This window comes from Protobothrops mucrosquamatus, unplaced genomic scaffold (genome assembly GCF_001527695.2).
Source record: "Protobothrops mucrosquamatus isolate PMUCROS unplaced genomic scaffold, P.Mucros_1.0 scaffold_257, whole genome shotgun sequence".
In the NCBI taxonomy this organism is placed as follows: domain Eukaryota; kingdom Metazoa; phylum Chordata; class Lepidosauria; order Squamata; family Viperidae; genus Protobothrops; species Protobothrops mucrosquamatus.
The window spans coordinates 1,394,122-1,416,860 of record NW_015386333.1 but is presented as its reverse complement, the minus strand read 5'-3'; the positions used below and the strand labels follow the sequence as shown (position 1 = coordinate 1,416,860).

The 22,739-nt window shown below is 39.5% G+C and overlaps 1 protein-coding gene across 1 annotated transcript in view; it reads right to left on the bottom strand.

Annotated features, from left to right (window-relative positions):
• Positions 1 to 7,098: 7,098 nt before the first annotated feature.
• The window catches only part of SMYD1 (SET and MYND domain containing 1), a 32,731-nt gene continuing 17,090 nt past the window's right edge, over positions 7,099 to 22,739 (bottom strand). Inside the window, exons 5-9 of the mRNA XM_015831484.2 lie at positions 17,642 to 17,834; positions 13,010 to 13,102; positions 9,310 to 9,473; positions 8,042 to 8,210; positions 7,099 to 7,665 (exon numbers count right to left, since the gene is read on the bottom strand). Of these exons, the coding sequence (XP_015686970.1) occupies positions 7,507 to 7,665; positions 8,042 to 8,210; positions 9,310 to 9,473; positions 13,010 to 13,102; positions 17,642 to 17,834 (778 nt within the window). The 3' untranslated portion in view covers positions 7,099 to 7,506. The remainder of the gene's footprint in view (positions 7,666 to 8,041; positions 8,211 to 9,309; positions 9,474 to 13,009; positions 13,103 to 17,641; positions 17,835 to 22,739) is intronic.

The following is a 22,739-nucleotide window of genomic DNA, read 5'->3' as shown; positions in this document are numbered from 1 at the left end:
TGAGGTGATGGATTCTGCATAGGGTTGTAGTTGTTTGGCGAGAAATTTGGCTAGGTTTTGTAGAGGTGAGCCTATGGAGCTGACTATGGGTCTAAGTGGGGTTCCTTCTTTGTGTATCTTGGGGAGCCCATAGAGCTTAGGGCATCTGGATGATTTCTCTCTGGGAATGATTCTTTGCTGGATCTCTTCGCTGATGGGGAGGCTTTTATTTTGGATCTAGTGGTTTTTTCCAGGTAGGTGGTGGGATCTGTGTTTAGGGGTTTGTATGTGGAGTCTTGGAGTAGGTTGGTTAATTTGGTTTGATAGTCAGATGTGTTCATAACCACCGTGGCGTTGCCCTTGTCTGCTGGTAGGATTATTATGCTGGTGTCTTCTTTCAGGTTAAGTAGTGCTGTCTGTTCCTCTTTGGGTAAGTTGCTTTTAGGTGGCTTGCTGGTACAGAGGATGTTGGTGATTTCGAGTCTGATTCTGTTAGCATCGTCGGGGTTGATTTTGGTCAGGCTGGTTTCAACTCCGCATATAATGGTTTCAGTGGGGATGTGTTTGGGAGCGACTGCAAAGTTGAATCCTTTGGCAAGGACATTGGTTTCGGCTTTGGTGAGGATCCTATCTGAGATGTTATGCACTGTTTGTTTCATGTGTGGATGTGAAGGACGAGGGGTTTGTTTCTGGCGTTCTTGTAGTCTTCGGAGTTTGTTGGTGTGTGTGCCTGTCTTGAGGGTGGTCTGTGTTTCGGCTCTCCAGACGGCGAGTTGTTTGGATTTCTCCCAAAGTGCAGGGTGGATCTTGTTGCTGAGTTTGAGAGTTTGAGAGTTTGAGAGTTTGAGCCAATCAGAGCACAGCCAAGCTCCTTAACCAATCAGAACACACCTCCACCCAATCAGAACACAGCCAAGCTCCCACCCAATCAGCTCAAACCCCACTGGCAGTTAAAAGGAAGAAACAGCAGCGATCGCACACTACTCCCAGAAGCAGGAAGCTGAAGACACCAGCCTGAAGATGACGAATGTGACTTCGTCAAAACGTCGCCAGGATACTTCCAATTTTACGCGGGAGAGAACCCGAATGACCAAAGACATATATATATATATATATATATATATATATATATATATATATATATATATATATATATATATATATATATATATATATATATATATATATATATATATATATATATATATGGTGCAGGTATATATTTATGTATGTATATAGCATGTGTATATGTGTGTTGTGTATGTGTTTGGGTAGATATACACTTTCTCTTGAGAGTAGGCAACAGAACTTCATTTTTAATGTGGACCATGTGCTCACGGTAAAAAAAAAGTGACATTGGAAGTTGTCTTGTCTTGTCTTGTCATCTTACCTTAGCTTGCCTTATCTATCTTCTCTTCTCTTCTCTTCCTTCTCTTCTCATCTCATCTCATCTTATCTTATCATCATATCTTATTATATATAAAAGTCACTACATCTCTATAGAAATCCACAAAACCAAGGATGAAAACTTCCTAGAATCCATATGGGTCAATATAAAAGGAAAAAAGAATGACATTGTTATAGGCGTATACTACAGGACACCCAACCAAACAGAAGAAATAGATGATCTTTTTGCTAAACAACTAACTAATGTATGTACACAATATACCATAGTAGTAATGGGAGACTTTAACTATTCTGATATCAGCTGGGAGACAAATTCTGCAACAAGTGGGAGATCGAAAAGATTCTTAACCACCTAGCTGACAAAATTGTCTTCCAAAAGATAGAGGAGAGAACTAGAGGAAAAGCTATACTAGACTTAATTCTTATTAACAGAGAAGAAGTGATAGAGAGAGTTGAAATTGCCAGAACTTTGGGCAAGAGTGATCAGTCATATTGGAATTCAATACAATGCAAAAACAAACAATAGAACATAATCCAGCCTGCACTGTTCCATCCTCAGTGGGCTATTTGACAGGCTATATTTTGTTCCTTTAGTTTCATTCCCAGAGGCAAGATGGCTCAGTGGCTTAAAGGCACTGGAAAAGATCTGTGCTCCCGCGGTTCAAGTTCCAGCACCACATGATGAGATGAGCTCCCATCACTTGCCTCAGTTTCTGCCAACTAACTACGTGACTGTAAATAAGTAGATACCACTTTGGTAGGAAAAATAATGCTGCTGTGTTCAGAAGTACAAACCCAATCAGTGCTGGACTTGCCTAAATCTGATGCCCAAATGCAAGGTGACATTGATGGAGGAAAAAAAGCCCAGGTAATGCTGCAAAATATTAGTTGTCCCCTATAGTGCGCTTCTGTACAGCGCACAAGTGTGAACCAAATGGAGTAGCAGTCTTAGGCAGCCAAATAACTATTCTGTGTTAACCCTTTCATCTCCTGGCTAATGTACCATCGCCATACGCTAAATAAATGTTTAATTCCATTAATAATAATTCTACGTTGTCCATTTTGGAATCCCTCCAGTCTAAGCATACAATTTTGATCACAATTATCAGTATGCTCATCTTCATCAGTTCTGTTCACTATCAATGAAAACAACTTTTTATTAAATAGTTGCACCTTAATTATAGTTGTAAATGGATTTAAACTACTTCAGATCTTCCAGAAAATAAGGTCAATAAGGCTAAAGTGGCTAGATTGTTGAATTAGTTGCAACCTTGAATTGATAATAATGTCTTGTTCTCAATAAAAGTGCATAGAATAATGCTTTTAATACTGCCCATGTTCTTGTTACATGTTCTCTGTGTATCTAAACAAAATAAAATAAAATTATTGCTGATAGGTCTTAAAAGATCAACTGACCCCTAAAGGCAAATTTATAAGGACTTTAAGTTCTCGTACATTTCTTTTCTGGATAGTTATTAATGCAGATTAATAAAATATTGCTATTGCATAACAGCTACTTGAAAACCTTTAGGTTCTCCAGTTCTTAGATTTTCATTCATGTCTAGCCAGCCAGTGATGATACATTTGGAGTCCATCAACCATAGTATGATACAGATTCCAAACATTTTACAAAATATACTGTGAAAATGTATTTTCAATAGTAACCAATTAAGCTATATTCTCCAATGAAGATTTGAGTGACGTGAAAGTGAAAGAGATTATACACAGTCCTAAACCCTGTCGTGTTATTGCAGATAGACATGGCTGTAGCAGAATAGACAAGAAATGCTGTACAAGCAGAAGAGATGGAAGCTAAAGTGAAAGTTCAAACTGCTCAGGCTATTGCTGATGATGCACAGAAGTACCTAGCAGAAGACCTCCCTGCTCTAGATGCTGCCCTGGCAAGCTTGAGGAATCTCAGCAAAATGGTGTAACTGAGGCAATAAACAGAAAAGAAAGAGGATAGATTTTAGCACAAATTTGGTACAAGCATTTTTGGGGTATCTGCGATGTGATCACAGGGGGTCTACAAAGGCTTGAATAAATGTTATGATTTCAATCTTAAATTTTGGGGGTCCATGGCCATGGTCCATAGTCACACAAGATATTTAAAGGGGGCCCGTGGTGAAGAAAAGGTTGAGAACCACTGAGTTAGGCCATATGCCATCTAGTCCTTTATGACTTGTCACTATCATGCCACAGCAGTTTCAAGCTTTGAAGGAGCTACCTGATCAACATTTGGTTTCCATCTCCTTTGGACAAGATGCTAATCCACAAGCTATTTCCTTCCCAGGTTATTGAATGTAGTGGCCCAGGAACTGATATAGTAGCTATGATAAGTCAATCATTCCCCCCCTGAACAAAGCTAGATTTTGTACCAATTCTGAGTCAGTCTGGTATAGTCATTTGGTTCTTGAATTAGGAATGGGAAGACCTAATTCCTGTCATGGAAGTTCACAGGATGATTTTGGACCAATCAGCCTCTCTCTCAGCCCAGTCTACTTCACAGGATTGTGGTTGAGAAAAACAGTTTTTGTGCTGGGCTTAGCACAATAAGCCCATACCAAATATACATGCCAAATAGTATTCTAACCAAAGATTAAATGTTTATTTGCCTCTTGAATCATACATCCCATGCCATAGCAAGTAGGAATTAGATTACAAATGCTCTTCAATAGAAATCTCTATGGGGCAATTGGATCTCTAGCTGAAGTTTAGTTCATTGTCATGTTTTCTAGTCACAATCTTCTTTTGGGCTTGTATAAGATTAGAGTTTCATTTAATATTGCACACATGGACTCACAGTTGATAAGGACATTCAGGACTGGCTCATGTATCAGTTTTCTCTATTAATATTGCTATTTGTAGTATCACTTGTAAGATTCAGCCAGGCAGTTGTCAGCCTCTGCTCCATTTTCATGAACCAGCCATCTGAATAGATTTATTTTTGGTCTCTAAGTCGATCAGGGTGTCCCTTGCAATTAGATAAACTTCTAGTGTGATGTTAAGTTGCTCCAGAAATTCTGACATTTCCTGCAATGAAGAATAGTCAAAACAAGTGTGCGAAAAGCAGCATGTGATTTGTTAAATTTACATGGGAGGGGGCTTGCTACCCAAATTTCATTTAGAATCTCAAAGGGAGAAAAGTTAATTATGGCAGGATAGACTGATTGTCTGAGTATTTTAGGATGTCTGCACATATATAACAATAATGTAGTAGAAGAACAGAATGTGACATATAAAGGACAAAGACCATTGCATACCTGAGCACGAAGCATTAACTTCTTGGAATCATAATACATCAAAGAGTACATTGCCTTGTTCTCAATCACTGGTTTAAGATACTGGGGATTTTGACTTTTACTGATTAGATTCATTTGTTGTTATAGAAATGGCTACTTTATACTATTACGGAAAAGTAAAAAGTTGAGGTTAGATGTTAATATTTCATTCTACTGCAACAGAGGACGTCAATGCCTTTTCTTTTCTTTTTCCCTTGTCCCCCCTCATTTTTCCCCTTCTTCCTCCCCACTGTGTCCTACTATTTACTTTTGCATTTTTGTATTTTATTCCATAATTTAATACAGGTAATCCCCCAAGTACAAACGTTTATTTAGTGAATGTTCACAAAAACGAATTAATTCAGAAAGAGTACTTACATTAGAAAAGTACGAGCAAACTGCGAGCAAAAAGAGGCCTGTGTAGATATGTGACTTGAATTTAGTCCCTGCTGCAGCCGTGGCCATTTTGAACTTTGTGACTTGCCTGGGGGTTCGGCTTACGATGCAGGCAGGACTTTTTGTTGTTGTTGTTGTTGTTGTTGTTGTTGTTCCTGGTCACATGGCCAAACAAGAGCCGAGCCAGTGCTGAATTTTTTTGTTAGTGCTGGTGGAGAATCTGCTGCTGCTTGGGCTTCAGGACTAAGTACTTACTTACTACTGTATTTTTAAGTACAGTACTTGTAGAAATGCTAGCCAGACTCCTCACAAAGCACTTTATAATGTTGTGTTTCTTTGCTTTTATTTTGGAGATTAGCATATATTACTATAGTTTTAAATTGAAATTGCCTCCAGACATTGTGGGTGCCCCGTTACTGAAAACTTTTAAGAAGAGACTAGATAGGCATTTATCAGAAACAGTGCTTTTTTTGTAAAAAAAAAAAAAAAAAAAAAAAGTGCTGGAACTCACACACGTCATACAACCCGCCTTGCCTACCCTACAAGGTTCCATCCAAAAAAGGTGCCGGAACTCCATTCTGGGCGTTCTATGACAAAAAAAGCCCTGATCAGAAATATAGTACTCTCTTGTGAGAGCAGTGGGTTAGACTAGATCAGGGGTGACAAACTGCCAGCCCACGGGCCGGATGCGTCACAACAAAACCACACCCACCCCATTGCCGGCAATGGGGAAAAAGTTCCGATACGTCGCACAATGTCCCGTGACATCGCGAGTTTGACATGCCTGGACTAGATGATCGCAAAGTCTCTTTCATCTCTGTTACTGTTGCAAGGCAACAGTTCTGTAAACCCTCCCCATCTGCCTCTGAATGCCTGGCTGGAGACTTAAGCTAATTAGTGGCAACTGCAAAAATCTTTGCAAAAGCAGATGGAGCCTGCTTGCAGACATTTAGTTCCTGAGCAGAAGCAAACAGCTGATCAGCAGCAGGCAGCAGCGGGAAGACCTCTCAGTTCAAGCAGAAATAGTAAGTCATATCTTAGTTCATTTAACAATCCATTTGATTTAATTAATGAATTTGATTTTAAAAATTTGTAAAATTGAATCTGATTCATTTGACAATTTTTTTGACTTACGAAACTAATGGGCAGGCTCCATTAGGTTTGTACCTTGAGGACTACCTGTAAAATGTTACAAACCGTAAAAAAAAAAAAGGAAAAATGTACCAGTTTTAATTTCTTCAGTGGCTGAATCACTTTCCCTTTGCAAATGTATGATGAATTTATCCATATCCAGTGGTGAGATTCAAATATGTGAACAATCATTCTCTGTGTGGATGCCGCTTCTGGAAGTCCATTCTGGGCTTGGGCAACAAAAAATTAGCTACCGGTTCTGCCGAAGTGGTGCGAACTGGCTGAATCCCACCACTGTCCATATCTATTAATATGCACCACAACCTTGGTGGTCAGCTGGCTGGTCAGCCCTTCTTTCTCTTTCCCTCTCCTCTCTTTTTTGTACTCCCTGCCTGCTGGGCTGTCTCAGCCAACACCACTGTCTCAACAATATAGTGATTCTAATAGGAATTAGGGGGAACTGGCCCTAATAGTTCACTCATTTTAAATGGAAGAAAACATAAATCTCCAATTAAACAGATGCTGAATATCCATTGCTGATGCCAGTGTTTCTTTCACACTCCAGGACACAGAAAAATCACTTCGCTGAATAGTTTTGTGTACAATATCATTGTCATTTACCACAATCCCATCTTCTGTGCAAGGCACATTGCCCTAAGCCATTATGTAAGGTCTGCACAGAAAAAGATGCAAAACTATCAAGTTTGTGACACCAAGTTAAGAAATATAGTACTTCAGGATATTAAGTACTGGTCAGTTTAAAAAATTGTGTGGCTGCAATAATACAATATATGATAGCTGGGAGGTCCTTGAAATGTGTTCAGATTATAACTTTCAACTCAACATTGAGTGGGAATTCTGAGAGTTCCAATCCCATTTAATAAACACACAGTACTATAGGAAATTTTCAGCTAATTTATAGAGGGAGCAGTGTACTTCTAACTTACTGTACGCATTTTTTTGTTCACCATACTCTTTCAATAACCCTACTTTCAAAAGAAATATACATATGAAGCAGGACAAAGTAACACTTTTGTATGTATGTACAACCTTAACTGAATTGTGTTAAAGATACACATTACTGCAACAATTTTATTAATAATTGTGAAGATGCATTGTGTAAACATATCTAAATCAATATAATAAAATGTATGAAATTTTTCCAACTACATTTGTTCTTTCGACAGTCAAAATTCAGGATCAAATACTTTTTCCCTTGAAATATCACAATCTTTCTCTTAGCATGAGAAATGCTGATGGTGCAGTAGCTGCAGGAATATGAGGATACATGTTCGATTAGCAAAGGAGCTTATTATTGCTTCTTCTGAAAGAGGCCAACTGAAACATCATTGGTAGGCTCAGGCATGATCTGGATCTTTTGGTTCTTCAGAGCTGCCTCTCTCATCTTGTAATACATAAATTCATTCTGCTGGAACATGCGCAGCTCCATCTCAGACTGGATACGCATGGCCTAAATGAATGTAAAGAAACTGCAAGTTACAGGAAATTCAATTTTCGATGTACCATCCTAATTGTAATCTGTGGAGGAAATCCTGACTTTTAAAGTTAAGTCTTTATCACAGGCAGCTATTCTTATCACAGTACTCTGTGCAAATCAATAAACATTCCCCACATTCTACTAATGCTATTAATTATGTCTTTATATTATTTCAATAAATGCTAGTCATGTAGAACACTAGGGAATTATAGCTAATTCTTGACATAGACAAATTGCTACATAGATTTACTTCCAACAAATTTGACAGTAAGTATCAAAAATAAAAAAATATTAATCACACGATAATCTCTGGATCTAAAAGATATTTCATCACACTTGTAAAACTTACTTCCAGATCTTTGGTAATTGGATGAGTAGGTCCATGTGTCACCAAAAGAATAGCATAAGCTTTGCAAAGCATCCCATGGCCTGCTTCAATAAGCCCAGCATGCCAATGGGTGACCCCAGCTCTCATGAGGGCCATCCCAAGCTGGGCATTTTTGGGATGATAAAGTTTTCTGAGGGCAAAAGAGAAGAAGCACATTGTACATGGTGCAAGATATTTCTTTGGGAAAAAAAGAACCTTTATTTTAAAACTTCTCATAGAATAAAAGACAAAGCAAAAGAGGGAGGGAGGGAGGAAGGGAGGAAGGAAAGAAGGAAAGAAAAAAAAGAAGGAAAGTTAAAAAATACAATAACTTCCAATCTTCTTTTCAACCAAGAGTTGCAATCTTATAATCCCGCTTAGATAATATTCAAGTCCCTACAGCCCTTCATGTAGGGACTACTGTAATGCTCTCTACATGGGGCTTCCCTTGAGGAGCACTCGGAGGCTCCAGTTAGTCCAGAATGCGGCCGCGCGAGCGGTGATGGGAGCGACTCATTGCTCCCACGTAACGCCGCTATTGCGCGAGCTGCACTGGCTGCCTGTGGCCTTCCGAGTGCGCTTCAAGGTGTTGATTATCATCTTTAAAGCGCGCCATGGCATTGGACCTGGTTATATCTGAGACCGCCTTCTGCCACAGATTGCTTCCCACCGGCCGATACGCTCCCACAGAGAGGCCCTCATCAGGGTGCCGTCGGCCAGACAGTGTTGGCTGGCGACCCCCAGGGCAAGGGCCTTCTCTGTCGGAGCACCCACCCTCTGGAACGAGCTGCCCCCAGAGATCCGGGTCATTCCGGATCTCCCCTCCTTTCGCCGCGCCCTTAAGACCTGGTTGTTTCAGCGGGCAGGACTGGCCTAGGAGTATTTTAAATTGTTTTTTAGCCAAATTTTAGTAGAAGCGGCCGATTATATATTTATTTTTAATGATTTTTAAAATTTCTATTGTATTGTATTAAACTGTTTTTAACTGGCTGTAAGCCGCCCTGAGTCCTACGGGAGAAGGGCGGGGTATAAATATAATAAAATGAAAATGAAAATGAAATGTGATCTCCTATAAGGGCAAGTTTTAAGTAAATGTGTCTGCATCTCCAAGGAGCAGGTCAAAGAGTGAGGAAGCAGTAAAAAAGGGAGACTTCTGCTGAGTGAAGTTTACTGTTTTAAAAATGATATTATGAATAGCTAGTAATATACAGAACACAAATATGCAAAGAAAGGGGATGTTAGTAACATACAGGTAACCATCCACCATCTGCTTTGAATAACCAGAAGCCTCATCGAAGAGCTGGAGATAAGAGAGAACTTCAGACAAGATGCTAAGAATTCGCAGCAGATAAATATTGGTTTCTCCCAGCACTGGTTCCTGCTTTGCTAAACACTCTCGGCACAATTTCACCACCTGTCACCACAAAGAACAAAATAATCAAAAAGAGGAACTGAATAGAACAAAGAAATCTGCCTCTAGAAGTCATAGCTCTAATGAAAGGTCAATCTCAAGTGTGGACACGAGTTGTTTCTGTAACCAGTCCCCCCACTAATTTCAATGTTTTATCAGTCATCTGGATTAAATGTAAAGAAATCATTCCATGTTGGTGAAATAATAATGCAATAGCACTGGGTACAGTTCTATACTTTTATAAAGTCTAAGTGTGACTCCAAGTTATCTAAAGCCTTTAAAACTGAGTTCTTTCAAGGTACGGGATGTTCAAGTTGCACTGATATTGAGATTTTTATCTTTTGTTTGTGTAAGAACAGTTACTTTTTATCTTTTGTTTGTGTAAGAACAGTTAAACTATTATTAAGATATTCAGTTGTATTGCTTGGAAGTTGATATAGGCTTTTCTTTTTCTTTTTCTGGTTTTGTTTTTACTATTGCTAATCTTATTAATTACCTAATGCCAACTAAAACTGAAGCCAATGTCTTCCGCAACTATAAAAGTGTAAAACAGCAGGTTTGTCCCAGGAATTTTAGTTTCTATGAGATGGCGGGCATGAACATCAGAATTGCCTCTTTCTTTACTTCATCTGCCTTCCTTTCACTTTTTGAAGGAACAGGTAGTTGCCTCAACTGTCTTTCCAGGCTGTGCATTCTGGACCTCCCTGGAAGTATGGGCTGCATCCCTTAGATCAGGGCTTTCAACCTGTTCACCCATTGTACCACTTTTAGGATATGGCAACATCCAACTACCTAGCAAGGTGTCAAAAACTTGATGACCCCCCCCCCAAAAAGGAAAAAAATGATAAAGTACAGGTAGTCCTCGACTTACAACAGTTCGTTTAATGATTATTTGAAGTTACAATGGCACTGAAAAAAGTGCCCCCCAAGCCATAGCCGAGCAAGACACCTGCCTACCCACCCGGCTGCGTTCTTCCTCCTGTCCGAGGTTTTCATTGTTGTGAGCATTTCTGTTGAGGATTGGAAGCGGGGGCGGGGGTGTTTGGTTTTTATTCCCCCCCTCTGCTGGGTGGTTGCAGCAGGTTTTGGTCACTTCACATGACTCTGGGACACTGTGACCGTCACAAATATGAATCAGTGGCCAAGCATCTGAATGTAACTCACAAGACCTTGGAGATGCTGCAACATTCCAGCTGATCGGTGCTTCTTCTGGGCTCAGCAGAAGTGCCAGGATCAGTGCCGAGCTCCAGCTGGAGCCTGGCGCTGATCCTGGCACTTCCACTGAGCCCTGACAGCCCCAAAGAAGCGCTGATCCTGGCGCTTCCGCTGAGCCCTGACAGCCCTGCAGCTCCAGCCATCTCTCACTCAGGTTTGTGCAGTGCTGCCACAGCTCATTCCCCTCCCCCGCTACCACTTTTCTAGGATGGTCGGGTACCACCTGCCAGGTGCCAATGTATCACAGGTGGTACCTGTACCACTGGTTGAAAAGCCCTGTCTTAGATTCCCCCAATTGTGCATCAAAGTGGAAGTACTGGAAATAAGCTATTATAGTCAAATTCTTTCACATCACCAGTGAGTTTTTTATGCATATGAACACTTAACTAAATATCCCTGTAATTATTAAATTCAGTTAAATTGAATTAGATCTGGTTGAAATGTTCTCCCAATATTATGTCAGTTTCAAATGCCCTCTATTTTTTTGTCGGCATGAAGCAGGTAAAACTCTGCAAGCAGAAATTTATCAATCTTCATCTTTGCAGAAGGTAGAAGATAGAAAATTAGATTATATAGGAAAGATAATTCCATATAAAAGCCCATAAGATGTATTTTAGGACTTATTTAAATAAATGTTCTAAATTATAAACTTTGTGAGCAATTCCTTAAAATACAGTAAAATAAATCTAATCATATGAGTTTTAAGTCAATCCGTTATTTATACTGTCATTTTCACTTTCAAAATAATATGAAATAATGCTTCAGCTTGCAATATTTTGCTATTTTGTTTACAGTGAGGAATACAATAAGATGATAACATTTTAATCTGTGTTAATGGTATTTATTGTTACATATTATGTATGTTTTCTTTAGTATTTTGTACTGAATTGTAGCATTTTTGGCTGATCTTTGACTGTAATAAATTGAAACACTTGTATAAATGTGCATATATTTTCATAGATTTAAAACCAATAATGGGAGAGAACCAGAACAAAACTACATGCTTTATAGCTTAGATCAGTGATGGCAAACCTTTAAGAGACTGAGTGCCCAAACTTCAACCCCAAACCCACTTATGCATTGTCGAGTGCCAGGTGGGTGTGGCCCATTGGCTGGGTGTGGCCCATTGGCTGGGTGTGGCCAATTGGGTGGGCATGGCTGCGGTGGTAACGGCAGACTGGGTGGGACTAAAAAGTTCAATCAATCAATTCCAACTTTGCAAGATCTTTTTTTCCCCGCGAGAAGTTGAAATTGACTGATTGAACCTTTTTTTTTTTTGCACATGGTGTCGGAGGCCTAAAGTGAAAAGGTTTTATAAAACCCAGCTGAAGGCCTAGGACTGGGGCGACAGCACACGTGCCCACAGAGAGGGCTCTGAGTGCCATCTCTGGCACCCGCCACCACTGGCTTAGATCATCTGGAGATTAATCCCATGAACAAAAGTCATATTTATTTTGTCTAGATTAGCACCATCCTTTCAACCAGCATTTCCACAAAAGGCAGCTCCACATTTTTAATCTCCCATAGAAGCATCTGAAATGTAATAGTTGAAGACTAAACCAATATACATTTTGGTTTTGAGACAAGCAGTTTTAGTTGATCCTCTGGACCAATTAATTTAAGAGGATGGTGTTGAGATTGAGCAAAATGGGAATTTCATTCATGTATTTATATGTCTGTATATCTATCTATCTATATCTCTATCTATAGCTATAGCTATATAATTTGAGGTACGGTAATTACAATACAATAATACAAAGAGGCAGATATTCATGAGGGATGATCATTGTTGCTAAAATTCAAATGCATCAATAAAAACCAAAACTACTGGCACCAAAAAAAAAACCCAGATATTGCTGGCCTATCATAATGGCCTCTATGAGAGCGACATCCTAACCCTAGATTGGCAGGGGTGGGGAATAGCAGAAAAGGCTATCTCTCATACTCCATATAATGCATTTTTCTCAAAAGTGGGGTACCATCACACACACAATTCTGTTAGAATTGAGCTGGCAAATTTTTGGCAGGGAGAGGATACACCTTAAAGCAGGATAGGATCCCTAGAAGTAACAAGACTGAGCTTTTTGTTCCATTTTTAACTATTATGGAAAAGTCATTTTCCTAAGCACTTTCATTTCCTTATTTTCAAAAAATGGCAGACAGTTGCCATTATTAGGCTGTTTATTGCTGAATTTTGAGGTTCACAGAAAAGGCGTTCAGATGGCCCACACTGGAGTCCTAGGGAGATGGAAAAAGATTGCCCTGTACCACTTAAATTACTGTGAAGGATGTCATTGCAGAAAACCCGGTGTCCAATAACTTACTTCATGGTATACTCCTTCAGAACGAGCTTTGTCAACTTTTTTCATGGTTTCCTTGGAGACCTGAATGACCTCTTTCACCACTTCTTGGGATGGCTGTGAGAAATAAGGGAAAATTATTGGTGTGTGCTTCTTCATTTTTCCTGTCAAAGAGCATCATATAACAAACCTAATTATCTTTTTATTATCAAGGTCATGTCTTGGAACAAACCTTGCAAGAGTCACCTTAGCTCATTTATTCCTATTGGAAGAGATTCAAAGAATGGTAATGAAGACAAACAGGATACTGTCTTATAAATAAGCTTGAAGGAGGAGGATGTGTTGAGTTTTGAGAAGAGACACTGAGAGATTTTGATGGCTCTCTTCAAATAAATGAAAGGATGTCACATAGAGGAAAACTAAAATTTATTCCCTTTTTCCAGAGGGTACAGGATAATAATAATAAAAGTAAGTTACAGAAAGGCTAATTCCATTTAAATGTTAGAAAAAACTTCCAAACAATAAGAGAAATCTGACAGTACCATCAATTACCTAGAGCAGGGATCTGCAACCTTAACAACTTTAAGACTTGTGGCTGGCTGAGAATTCTGGGAGCTGAAGTCCACAAGTCTTAAAGTTGTCAAGATTGCAGACCCCTGATCTAGAGAGAGACATTACCACCAATTTAAGGTACCTAGAGGGCACATTAAATTACCTTTAATATACCCAGTTCTTTTCACTAAACAATAATCTGTTCAAGATGTTTTAATCTGGATTAAATTAAAATTAAATTAAAGCCTGAGCAGAGGGTTGGACTTGCTATGAAAAGTCAGGCAGCTGAAATAAAATCAGCATTAGTAAGAACTATGCTTATTCCCATCATCTATAGGGTCAGCTATGGCTCCAAAGCAACCACAGCTTTCTCCAGAGGGTCTATGGTGGCTCAATGCCGCTAGCTTGGTGCAGCCAGCTGGGGGTAGCCTTCTCGCCACCACCAAACCCCCCCTTCCAACTCACTGCCACCATTTCTTCACAGGACATCTCAATAACCGAAATTCACTGCGGGGATAACTCGCTGTGGGTGCTAGATGGAGAGCTGGATGAGTGGTTGAGTGGGCTGTCGTTGGGGAGTAGTGATGGGTGGGGAGCTGGATCGAGAGCTGGGGTAATTGGGCAAGCAAGTAGGATGTCAGAGGGTGACAGGGATAGGTTGGTTCTACCTTGAATGCCGAACCAGAAGTTTGGCTGCAGTGGAAAATGGGGAAGAGGGCGGGGAGGCAGTATCAGACAGGGGCTTCCTATTTTGACACAGACACCCCAGCCATTGCCTCTGTGCCTTGGAGTTCTGCTGGATGAAAAACAAGTGAACAGGCTGTCAGAGGAGAGCGTGGCGGTGGCACTGGGCAGGGCACTTCCCATTTTGACCCCCTCATCACTGCCATTGCCTCTGCATCTTGGCTCTGGCCTGAACAGGCAATTTTGTTATGGCAATGTGCTAGGCAAGTTTTTCTAAAGTGCCAATGCCGCAACTTTGAAAGTTTTCTTAAAGTTCTGCTGTTCTGCAATTGCCCTCCCCTGCTGTAGCCGAACTTCTGGTTCAACATTCAGGATGGAGCCAATCTACTGCAGCCATCCTCTGACACCCCACTCCCTTGCCCACCTGCCCGACTTTCCATCCAGCGCTCTACCCATCGCTGCTCCCCTCTGATACTCCGCTCCCTTGCTCACCCACTTGCTTGCCCCCCTCTCTATCTGGCACCACAGGGAGTTATCCCCGCAGCAAATGTCTGGTGTTGAGATGTGAAGAAATGGCGGCAGCAAGTTAGCAGAGGGGACTTGGCAGTGGTTAGAAGGATGCCCCCAGCTGGCCACGTCAAGCTAGCAGCATCGAGTTATCCCATTTCATTCTCCAGGATGGTTCTGTATGCTGTCAAAATGGCAATATATTCTCAGTGTTCAACAGAAATTTGCCTTATAGGCTATATGGCAATGTTCCATAAGTGATAAATCTGGTGATAAATCTAGACACAATGCCACATGCAAAAGCTACTTGAAAAAAAATCCTTGAAATTCCATATTTGAAAGTCAATGCCAATCAATTTCTCAAGTCAGGCATTGCAAACTAAATGAGCAAAACTACATGAATTTCAACAAGGTATCTCTAATGCTAGTCTGAGTAGAAACAGCATTTTGAAAAGTATAAAGTATATTCTCAGCCAGACTTACAGTGAGTAATTAAACATAGGAAAGTTCATTTGGTGTAATGCTTTAAGACTAGATTGCAGGAGACAGTGAATTCTAGTCCTGTTTCAGGCAAGAAACCAGCAAGGTAACTTTGAGCCAGGAATTTGTCCAGACAGTCACCAGAATCTCTTTGAAATATTTTAGAATAGAATAGAGCTGGAAGGGACCTTGGAGGTCTTCTAGTCCAGCCCCCTGCTCAGGCAGGAGAACATATACCATTTCAGAAAAGTGACTGTCTAGTCCCTTCTTAAAAAATCTCCAGTGATGGAATGCCCACAATTTCTGGAGGCAAGCTGTTCCACTGATAAATTCTCCTCACCGTCAGGAAGTTTCTCCTTAATTCCAGGTTGCTTCTCTCTTTGATCAGTTTCCAACCATTGTTTCTCATCCTTCCCTCTTTGGTGAATAACATGACCCCCTCTTCTTTGTGGCAGCCCCTCAAATACAGGAATGCTGCTATCATGTCTCCCCTATTTCTTCTTTTCTTTAGACTAGCCAAACCCAAGTCCCGCAGCCGTTCTTTATATGTTTTAGTCTCCAGGCCTTTGATCATCTTAGTTGCTCTTCTCTGAATTTTTTCTAAACTCTCAATATCTTTTTTGTGATATGGTGACTAAAATTGGCTGCAGTATTCCAGGTGTGGTCTTACTAAAACGGTACTAATACTTCGCGTGATCTTGATTCTATGCCTCTGTTTATACAACTCAGGATTGCATTAGCTTTTTTGGTTGCTGCTGCACACTGCTGGCTCATAGTCAAGCACTAGGACTCCAAGGTCCCTCTCACAGTTACTGTTTTTAAGCCAGGTCTCACCCAATCTGTATTTGTTCCTTTGGTTTTTCCTGCCTAAATGTAAAACTTTGCTTTTCTCCACATTGAAACTCATTTTGTTGGATAGGGCCCATTGTTCAAGTCTGTCAAGATCTTTTTGGATCCTGAGTTTGTCTTCTGGGATGTTGGCTATTCCTGCCAGTTTGGTGTCATCTACAAATTTGATGACTTCCCCTTCTATTCCCTCATCTAAGTCATTGATGAAGATATTGATATTTTCTTTCTGTGGTTCTCATATCTGGTCCGTGTTGTCTCCTCTGCACCTAAACTGCACTCCTTCACTTCCTTCTCATAGTTTCTCACACGGAATCCAATACTTGCAAAGTTTTAATGAAGCTGACTAACAGTGATACACACGTAAATAATTACCTTAGATGATAATGTTTCATGCTATAGTGAGAACCAGAGTCAGAGCAGTTTAAGATAAACCTGGCAATTTATTTCTCGACAAATAAGGAATCCAGCAAGTAAGCAATGAAGATACAAATATTGGCTGCTTCATATTCAACCATAGGCAGAAGAGAGCAGAGCCCTTGTATTTGTAGAAGACCAAGGAAACTAAAGATTTGTCAACAAAATGATAGCAGAACATATACTTCATTGTAAAACAGCTTACATCACAATACTGATTTTCTCCCATAGGTTCAACTGTCTGTACTGTATATTCACTTTCCCCAGATGTCCTTCGTACCCCAAGAGATAGGCCAGTGATGGCGAACCTTTTAGAGACCGAGTGCCCAAATTGCAACCCCAAACCCACTTACGTATCGTCGGGTGCCGGGTGGGCGTGGCCCATTGGCTGGGTGTGGCCCATTGGTGGGCGTGGCTGCGGTGGTAACGGCCGACTGGGCGGGACTAAAAAGTTCAATCAGTTCCAACTTTGCGAGATCTTTTTTTTGCCCTGCGAGAAGTTGAAATTGACTGATTGATTGAACCTTTTTTTTTTTTTGCACATGGCGGTGGAGGCCTAAAGCAAAAAGGTTTTATAAAACCCAGCTGAAGGCCTAGGACTGGGGCAACAGCGCGTGTGCCCACAGAGAGGGCTCTGCATGCCAGCTGTGGCACGCGTACCATAGGTTCGCCACCACGGAGATAGGCGAACCAACAGGCCTGAGCTGGCCTGCTGGATCAATTGATACTACCCCATAGTATACTCTCTCTGTTAATCTTCTTGCAACACACATTTATCTACAGGTAAATCAACTTGTTAAAGAATTCAGTGAGGGTAGATATATTCTGTTTCACCAAAGATTGAAACCCAGAATTGCAGAACTTCCAGAATTGCAGAAAACCAAAACTGCATCTTGGTATTTTTTTGTAAGGTTCTTGACTGAAACAAGATATATGCTACTTACATTTATTTATTAATTTGTCAGATTTGTATTCTGCTTCTTTGCCAACTTTATCCTCACAACAAAAAAACTTGTAAAGTAGGTTGGGATGGAAAGCAGTAATTAGCTTGAAATTATTCAGTAAGCTCCCATAGCTGAAGCCATATTTGAACCCAAATCTTTCTGTTTCCAATTCAATGTCTTATCCATTTATGTTCCTGGAGATATTTGAAATTTGTCAAAGTCATACCTTTTCATTCCCCTCTTTGAAAGCTAACATCAAGTCATCTTTGATTCCTTTCTGGCAATGCTCACAGGTACAGTCAAAATAATACTGTTTTCTCAGTTGCTGCTTTCTGTCTTCACTGACATTGAGAAAGTCTATATAGGAAACAGTCAGCTCTTCTCCTTCAGAGATCTTACTCAATACACGAAGTTCTATCCTGGTTTTAAATAAGATAAGAGGCATTAGATCAATTGCAGCAATTATCTGATTCTATAGATAAGATTCTTAGGAAAGAAACTCTTTAAGGATATATCTTCCCAAGCAACGCCAGGGATTATTTTGTGGAATTTTCTGTCTTCTGAATTAAATATTGTACAAGGGGGAACAAAATTCTGTAATAAGAAAATATCAAATTAATACTGCATACATTTATGGAAATCAAAACCATTTTAATTTTCTTTTACTTTGCGTAATTTATTGAGGAGGATTTTTCTCCATATTCTGGAATTTTCTCTGGCTTTTGCTAATTATTGGTATGGCAAAGCGGCCTTGTCTTCTGACTAAAGAGAAAGTCTCACTCAACAACCTATATAATTCCAGCATGCAGTTTCCAGTTTTGGACAAATTCTCAAAAATTCAAAAGTCATATAAATAATGTTCACTGTCCTTCAATTAAAATTAAAAAAAATTAGACAATTGAATTTTTAGAAAATTAGAATCTATAGCATACTCAAGTGTAGCCTAGAGTATAATTTCAAAAGCATCATTATAAATTTCTGGCTAAATCTTCTCATTTTATTTTATTATACAAATTATCTTTTAATTGACATTTTGTTTCTTACCTTCAGCACACTCACTTAATATTCCACTTTGTAGTTGCTACTTAAAATTACATTCCATATATACTGTAGTTACTGCTTCATATAGCCACAGTTAACCAATAGATAACCTTCAATAAGTGGGTCAGCCAGAATTCATGCTAAAGGGGTGGGCCTCTGTACTTATTTGTGAGGCTGAGGAACAGGTTCAACTGCAGATACTTTTCATCTATTATACTTGCCACCAGCAGATAGCTTCTGGGTGGCATCTGCCAGGTTTGGGCAGGGTGGAACTTCTTAGCTTTAGAATTTGAACCTGAGGAATTCAGCATAATCACATCTGAAACCATGTACATGAAATGCATTGTTCAGAAATAGAGCTGTTATGAAAAATAAGCAAAAGCACACTTACATGCTCATCTATGGATACATTAACCAGGCCATTTCTAAACATTCAGCTTTTGAGCACATGAATATGTTCTTGCCATGCACCCTTGTCATTCCTACTTTCTTCCTTTCTGACAGTAGTGTCACTGGAGATCCTTAAACTGAGGGGCAATTAAATTATGTCTATCCGAACACAAAAAGCAATGCTCCCAAATGTGTAAAATAAAGAATTAGTTTCACTTACATTCTCAATCTTTCTCTTTTTATTCTTTCATAAAAAAATTGGTATGGTCTACATAAATCTCACATACCATACTGGAATTGATTTGGTTCATTCCAGTTTCATTTTCAAATGTTAGCCCACAAGCATTAAGAAATAAATGCTGATTATCTTTAAGTTCCCCATTATCAGATCAGAGTAATACATCTGTTAGCACAAGAGTTTAGCCACGACTTCCCAGTTCATGTGTTCACTTATTTTTTTAGAAAGAATGTTTCTTTATGTGCCACATTAACTACAATTACACTCACAGACATACAGAGACAATCATGCTTTCTTACATCAGCTGTGAAGATACTTGGTTTCAAAATGTGCAGTACCTTCCACTAAGGCAGAGGTGTCAAACTGCTGGCCCGCAGGCCGAACATGTCACAACCAAACCGCGCCCACCCCATTGCTGGCAATGGGAAAAAAGTTCTGATATGTCGCGCGACGTCACATGACGTCGCAAGTTTGATATGTCTGCACTAAGGGCTTTGTTTATAATCAGTTGAATCAAGGAGTAGATTTCTTTAATTTATACAAAGAGATGCAAATAATTCTTTTTTTTATTTAAAAGATTCTTTTGAGAATTCCTGGAAAGTACACAGAATAAATCTCCAAGGATTGTACGAAGATTTGCCAAGAAGGGTCAAAAAACACTTGAAGGGTTTCAGAGGCCAGGTGGTCTTCTTTTTCCCTGTCAGGCCCTCCTGAGATTACAATCAAAAACTTGTCATAGGGTGGAAAATGGGATGGAAGGGATGGCATGCCCAGTCCCTCTCCCCAGCTGGAATTAGTTGTAATCAATGCAACCAAAATTAGAGAAAAGGGTCTCAGGCAATCGGACATCTGTAAATAAGATGAAAGATTGATAGGATTTATTATCAATACAGGCTCTCATGCTGTCACTGCTATGGAAAGGAAAGAGGGAAAAAGAAAATAGTACCGATGTTAAGAAGGATGGGCAAGTTGATCTGATAAGAACAGAGGTGACAATCACAATTAATATTATAGTACTTATTATTATAATACACTACAAAATGCAGGAAGTATTAAATTAAGAGCTGGGTTTAGTGGAATGTAGCTTAGGGATTACAGAAACTGTGGAATTATGTGCCAAACATTTCCAAAGTTGGGTTATTATTGTCTGTGATTCTTCTATACTGATGCAGGATGAGAGAGAAATAGTGAGAGAAGGGAGTATATTATGCTTTCAAGACTGACCCACCTCATCTGGGTGTGGAACAATGATCTTACAGCCTCATGACTGAAAAAAAGAACAAACACCTGCAGTTTTACAAAGATAGAAACACTGGAAAAGCAATCTGAGGCCAGACATTTAGTAGATTGAATGCTTGGAGGCAGCTATACATTGACATGCATGAACAAAAAACAACAGTAAAAGATGCATCTGAAATTGTAGATGATTTCCTCTCTCAAACAGGCTTTGGCTCTAGTGTAGGAATACTTGTATTTCACCACAATTGATTGACTGACTGGCTAGTTCTTCTTGTATCAGGGGAGTCAGAGTTGAAGGCAGTCACAGAGCTTGGATATTCCATCTCCTGGCCCTCTTGGGCTCCCTGCTGCCCCAACCAAGAGACGTTTAGTTTTACGAATAAGGATTTGGTGAAACTAAGCTCCAAGGTTTAATAGAACCTTCCTTTGGCATAAATAGATCAGCTTCAGCATTATAGCATTAGTAGCAGTAAGCAGAACTCTTTTTGTAAGTCTACTCACTATCAGTTAAAAATATACCACATGTACTACCTTACTGAGTTCACTGCAATTATACTACAAAACATCAGTATAAAAAGTAATGCAAGACACAATAAATGTTTTGTCTTTAACTATTTCCACTATCTGATTTCAAATTTTCCTCTAGCACATAATGTTTGCTCATCCGGGCCTTCTGATAGGGTACATAACCACTAAACGTTACTAGAAAGGACAGATGATTGATATTGGACCAGAATAATTTACTTTACTTTTATGTTTTGATCCATCCCAAAACTTATAGTGGAGATTAAACATTACAGGTTTACAAGCAGGTTTCACTGATTCTTATTCTCTTGAAAGGACAAGAGTGATAAGTAGTAACATAGCAGTCTAAAAGGCAGTCTCTACAGCTGGACCAGAGAAAGATGGATCTTTCCACTCAGTAGCTTCTTTGTATTGGTGGGAATGATTTCCAACTGGGTTTTCTCTCCCAGTATCAGTCAATCCATCTCAAAATCTGTATGGGATTTTTTTTCTGGTTATAGCAGAAGACATAACTAGCTAGGAACCTTCCCTTGCTGCTTTCTTTAAGTCCTCTTGTGAATTGACCAATTTCGCATAGCCCTTTCCAAAAGGGATAGCAAAAACAGCAAAGAGCAGCTGCTAGTGCCAGCTCTTCTCACACACCCCTTCTTTTTTTAAACTTATGGCCCCTTAATCAAGAAATAGCCAGGAAAACAGCCCCAGCAATAGAAAAAGAATTGCTAAAGCATAACAGAAGTTTTTCAACAGCATCCTGTCTGTTGCTTTAATTTTTGACATTTCATGGCTTGAGTTCCCTCCTTGCCCAAAGTTCCATTCAGGCATGCTCAGAAATAACACCCCATACAATCAAATGTGACAAATACATCATCCTCTCCCACCATGGCAGAGAGGTTCTACACGATCCTTTTCCCATTCAAGGTAGATGGCATAGTTACAGAGGGAGTCAAAGCCACCAGTGATGTTAAAAATACCAGTCTAATATTCTGATAATCTGACTCATGCTATAGTCTAGCCTTTCTGCATTGTGGTGGTATTTGTTTTTAATCAGCCTCTAGGGACTGTAGGGAGATGTAACAATGCATTGAGATCACCAAAGGAAGTGGAGTGACAGTATATAGTAATTCCTGGAAGGACCTTGGAAGTGGGCAGGTGTTGTGACAGGTTTTAATAAAGTAAATGTCTTAAGCCTATTAAAGTTTAACATATCTATTTAGTTTCTAATTTCTGAAAAAAGATGTCAGAAGTAGTTCCCTGAATGCTGGTGTTTTGCTACTGAATATTGCTAGTGTGATTTAGGGATTTCAGGAGTTGCCAACAAGCATCTGGGAGCCATTAAAAAAAAACCTATGGATTATGAGCTGCTCATCCCTGAGCAATAGCAACATTAACTTAAGTTTTGGTTCTTGTTCAGAATTCACATGCTTCTCCTGCTAGTCACAGTTTGTTTTATGAGGTAGCTAAAATGTATGTACAGCAACATTCAAGAGCAATCACATTTGGTCCTCCAATTCTTATCCCATGATCTTTTTGAGTAGACTTCTTACATTTATTGCAATCGAACACATTATTTATGGAGCAAATTCAGGGAAAATATAGTTGTCACCATCCTTTCTCTAAAAAGATGATATGGTGCTTGTCTTTTCATATACAGTAGATCTAGAGGAGCCTTCCCTATTTTATTGCGTAACATTGTTGGATAGTACAGATTTAAGAAAGATTGATTCTATCTGTTTTTAGAAATATTATCATGATTCTTAATGACTTCCATCAATAGATTGATTACATCTTAGTGAATCAGAACCTCACTGACATTACGAAGTCATGCTAGGAATTTACTTAGTGAAAAAATTATAATTAATAGTTATAGTATTACCTCCTTCAACCATTTTCC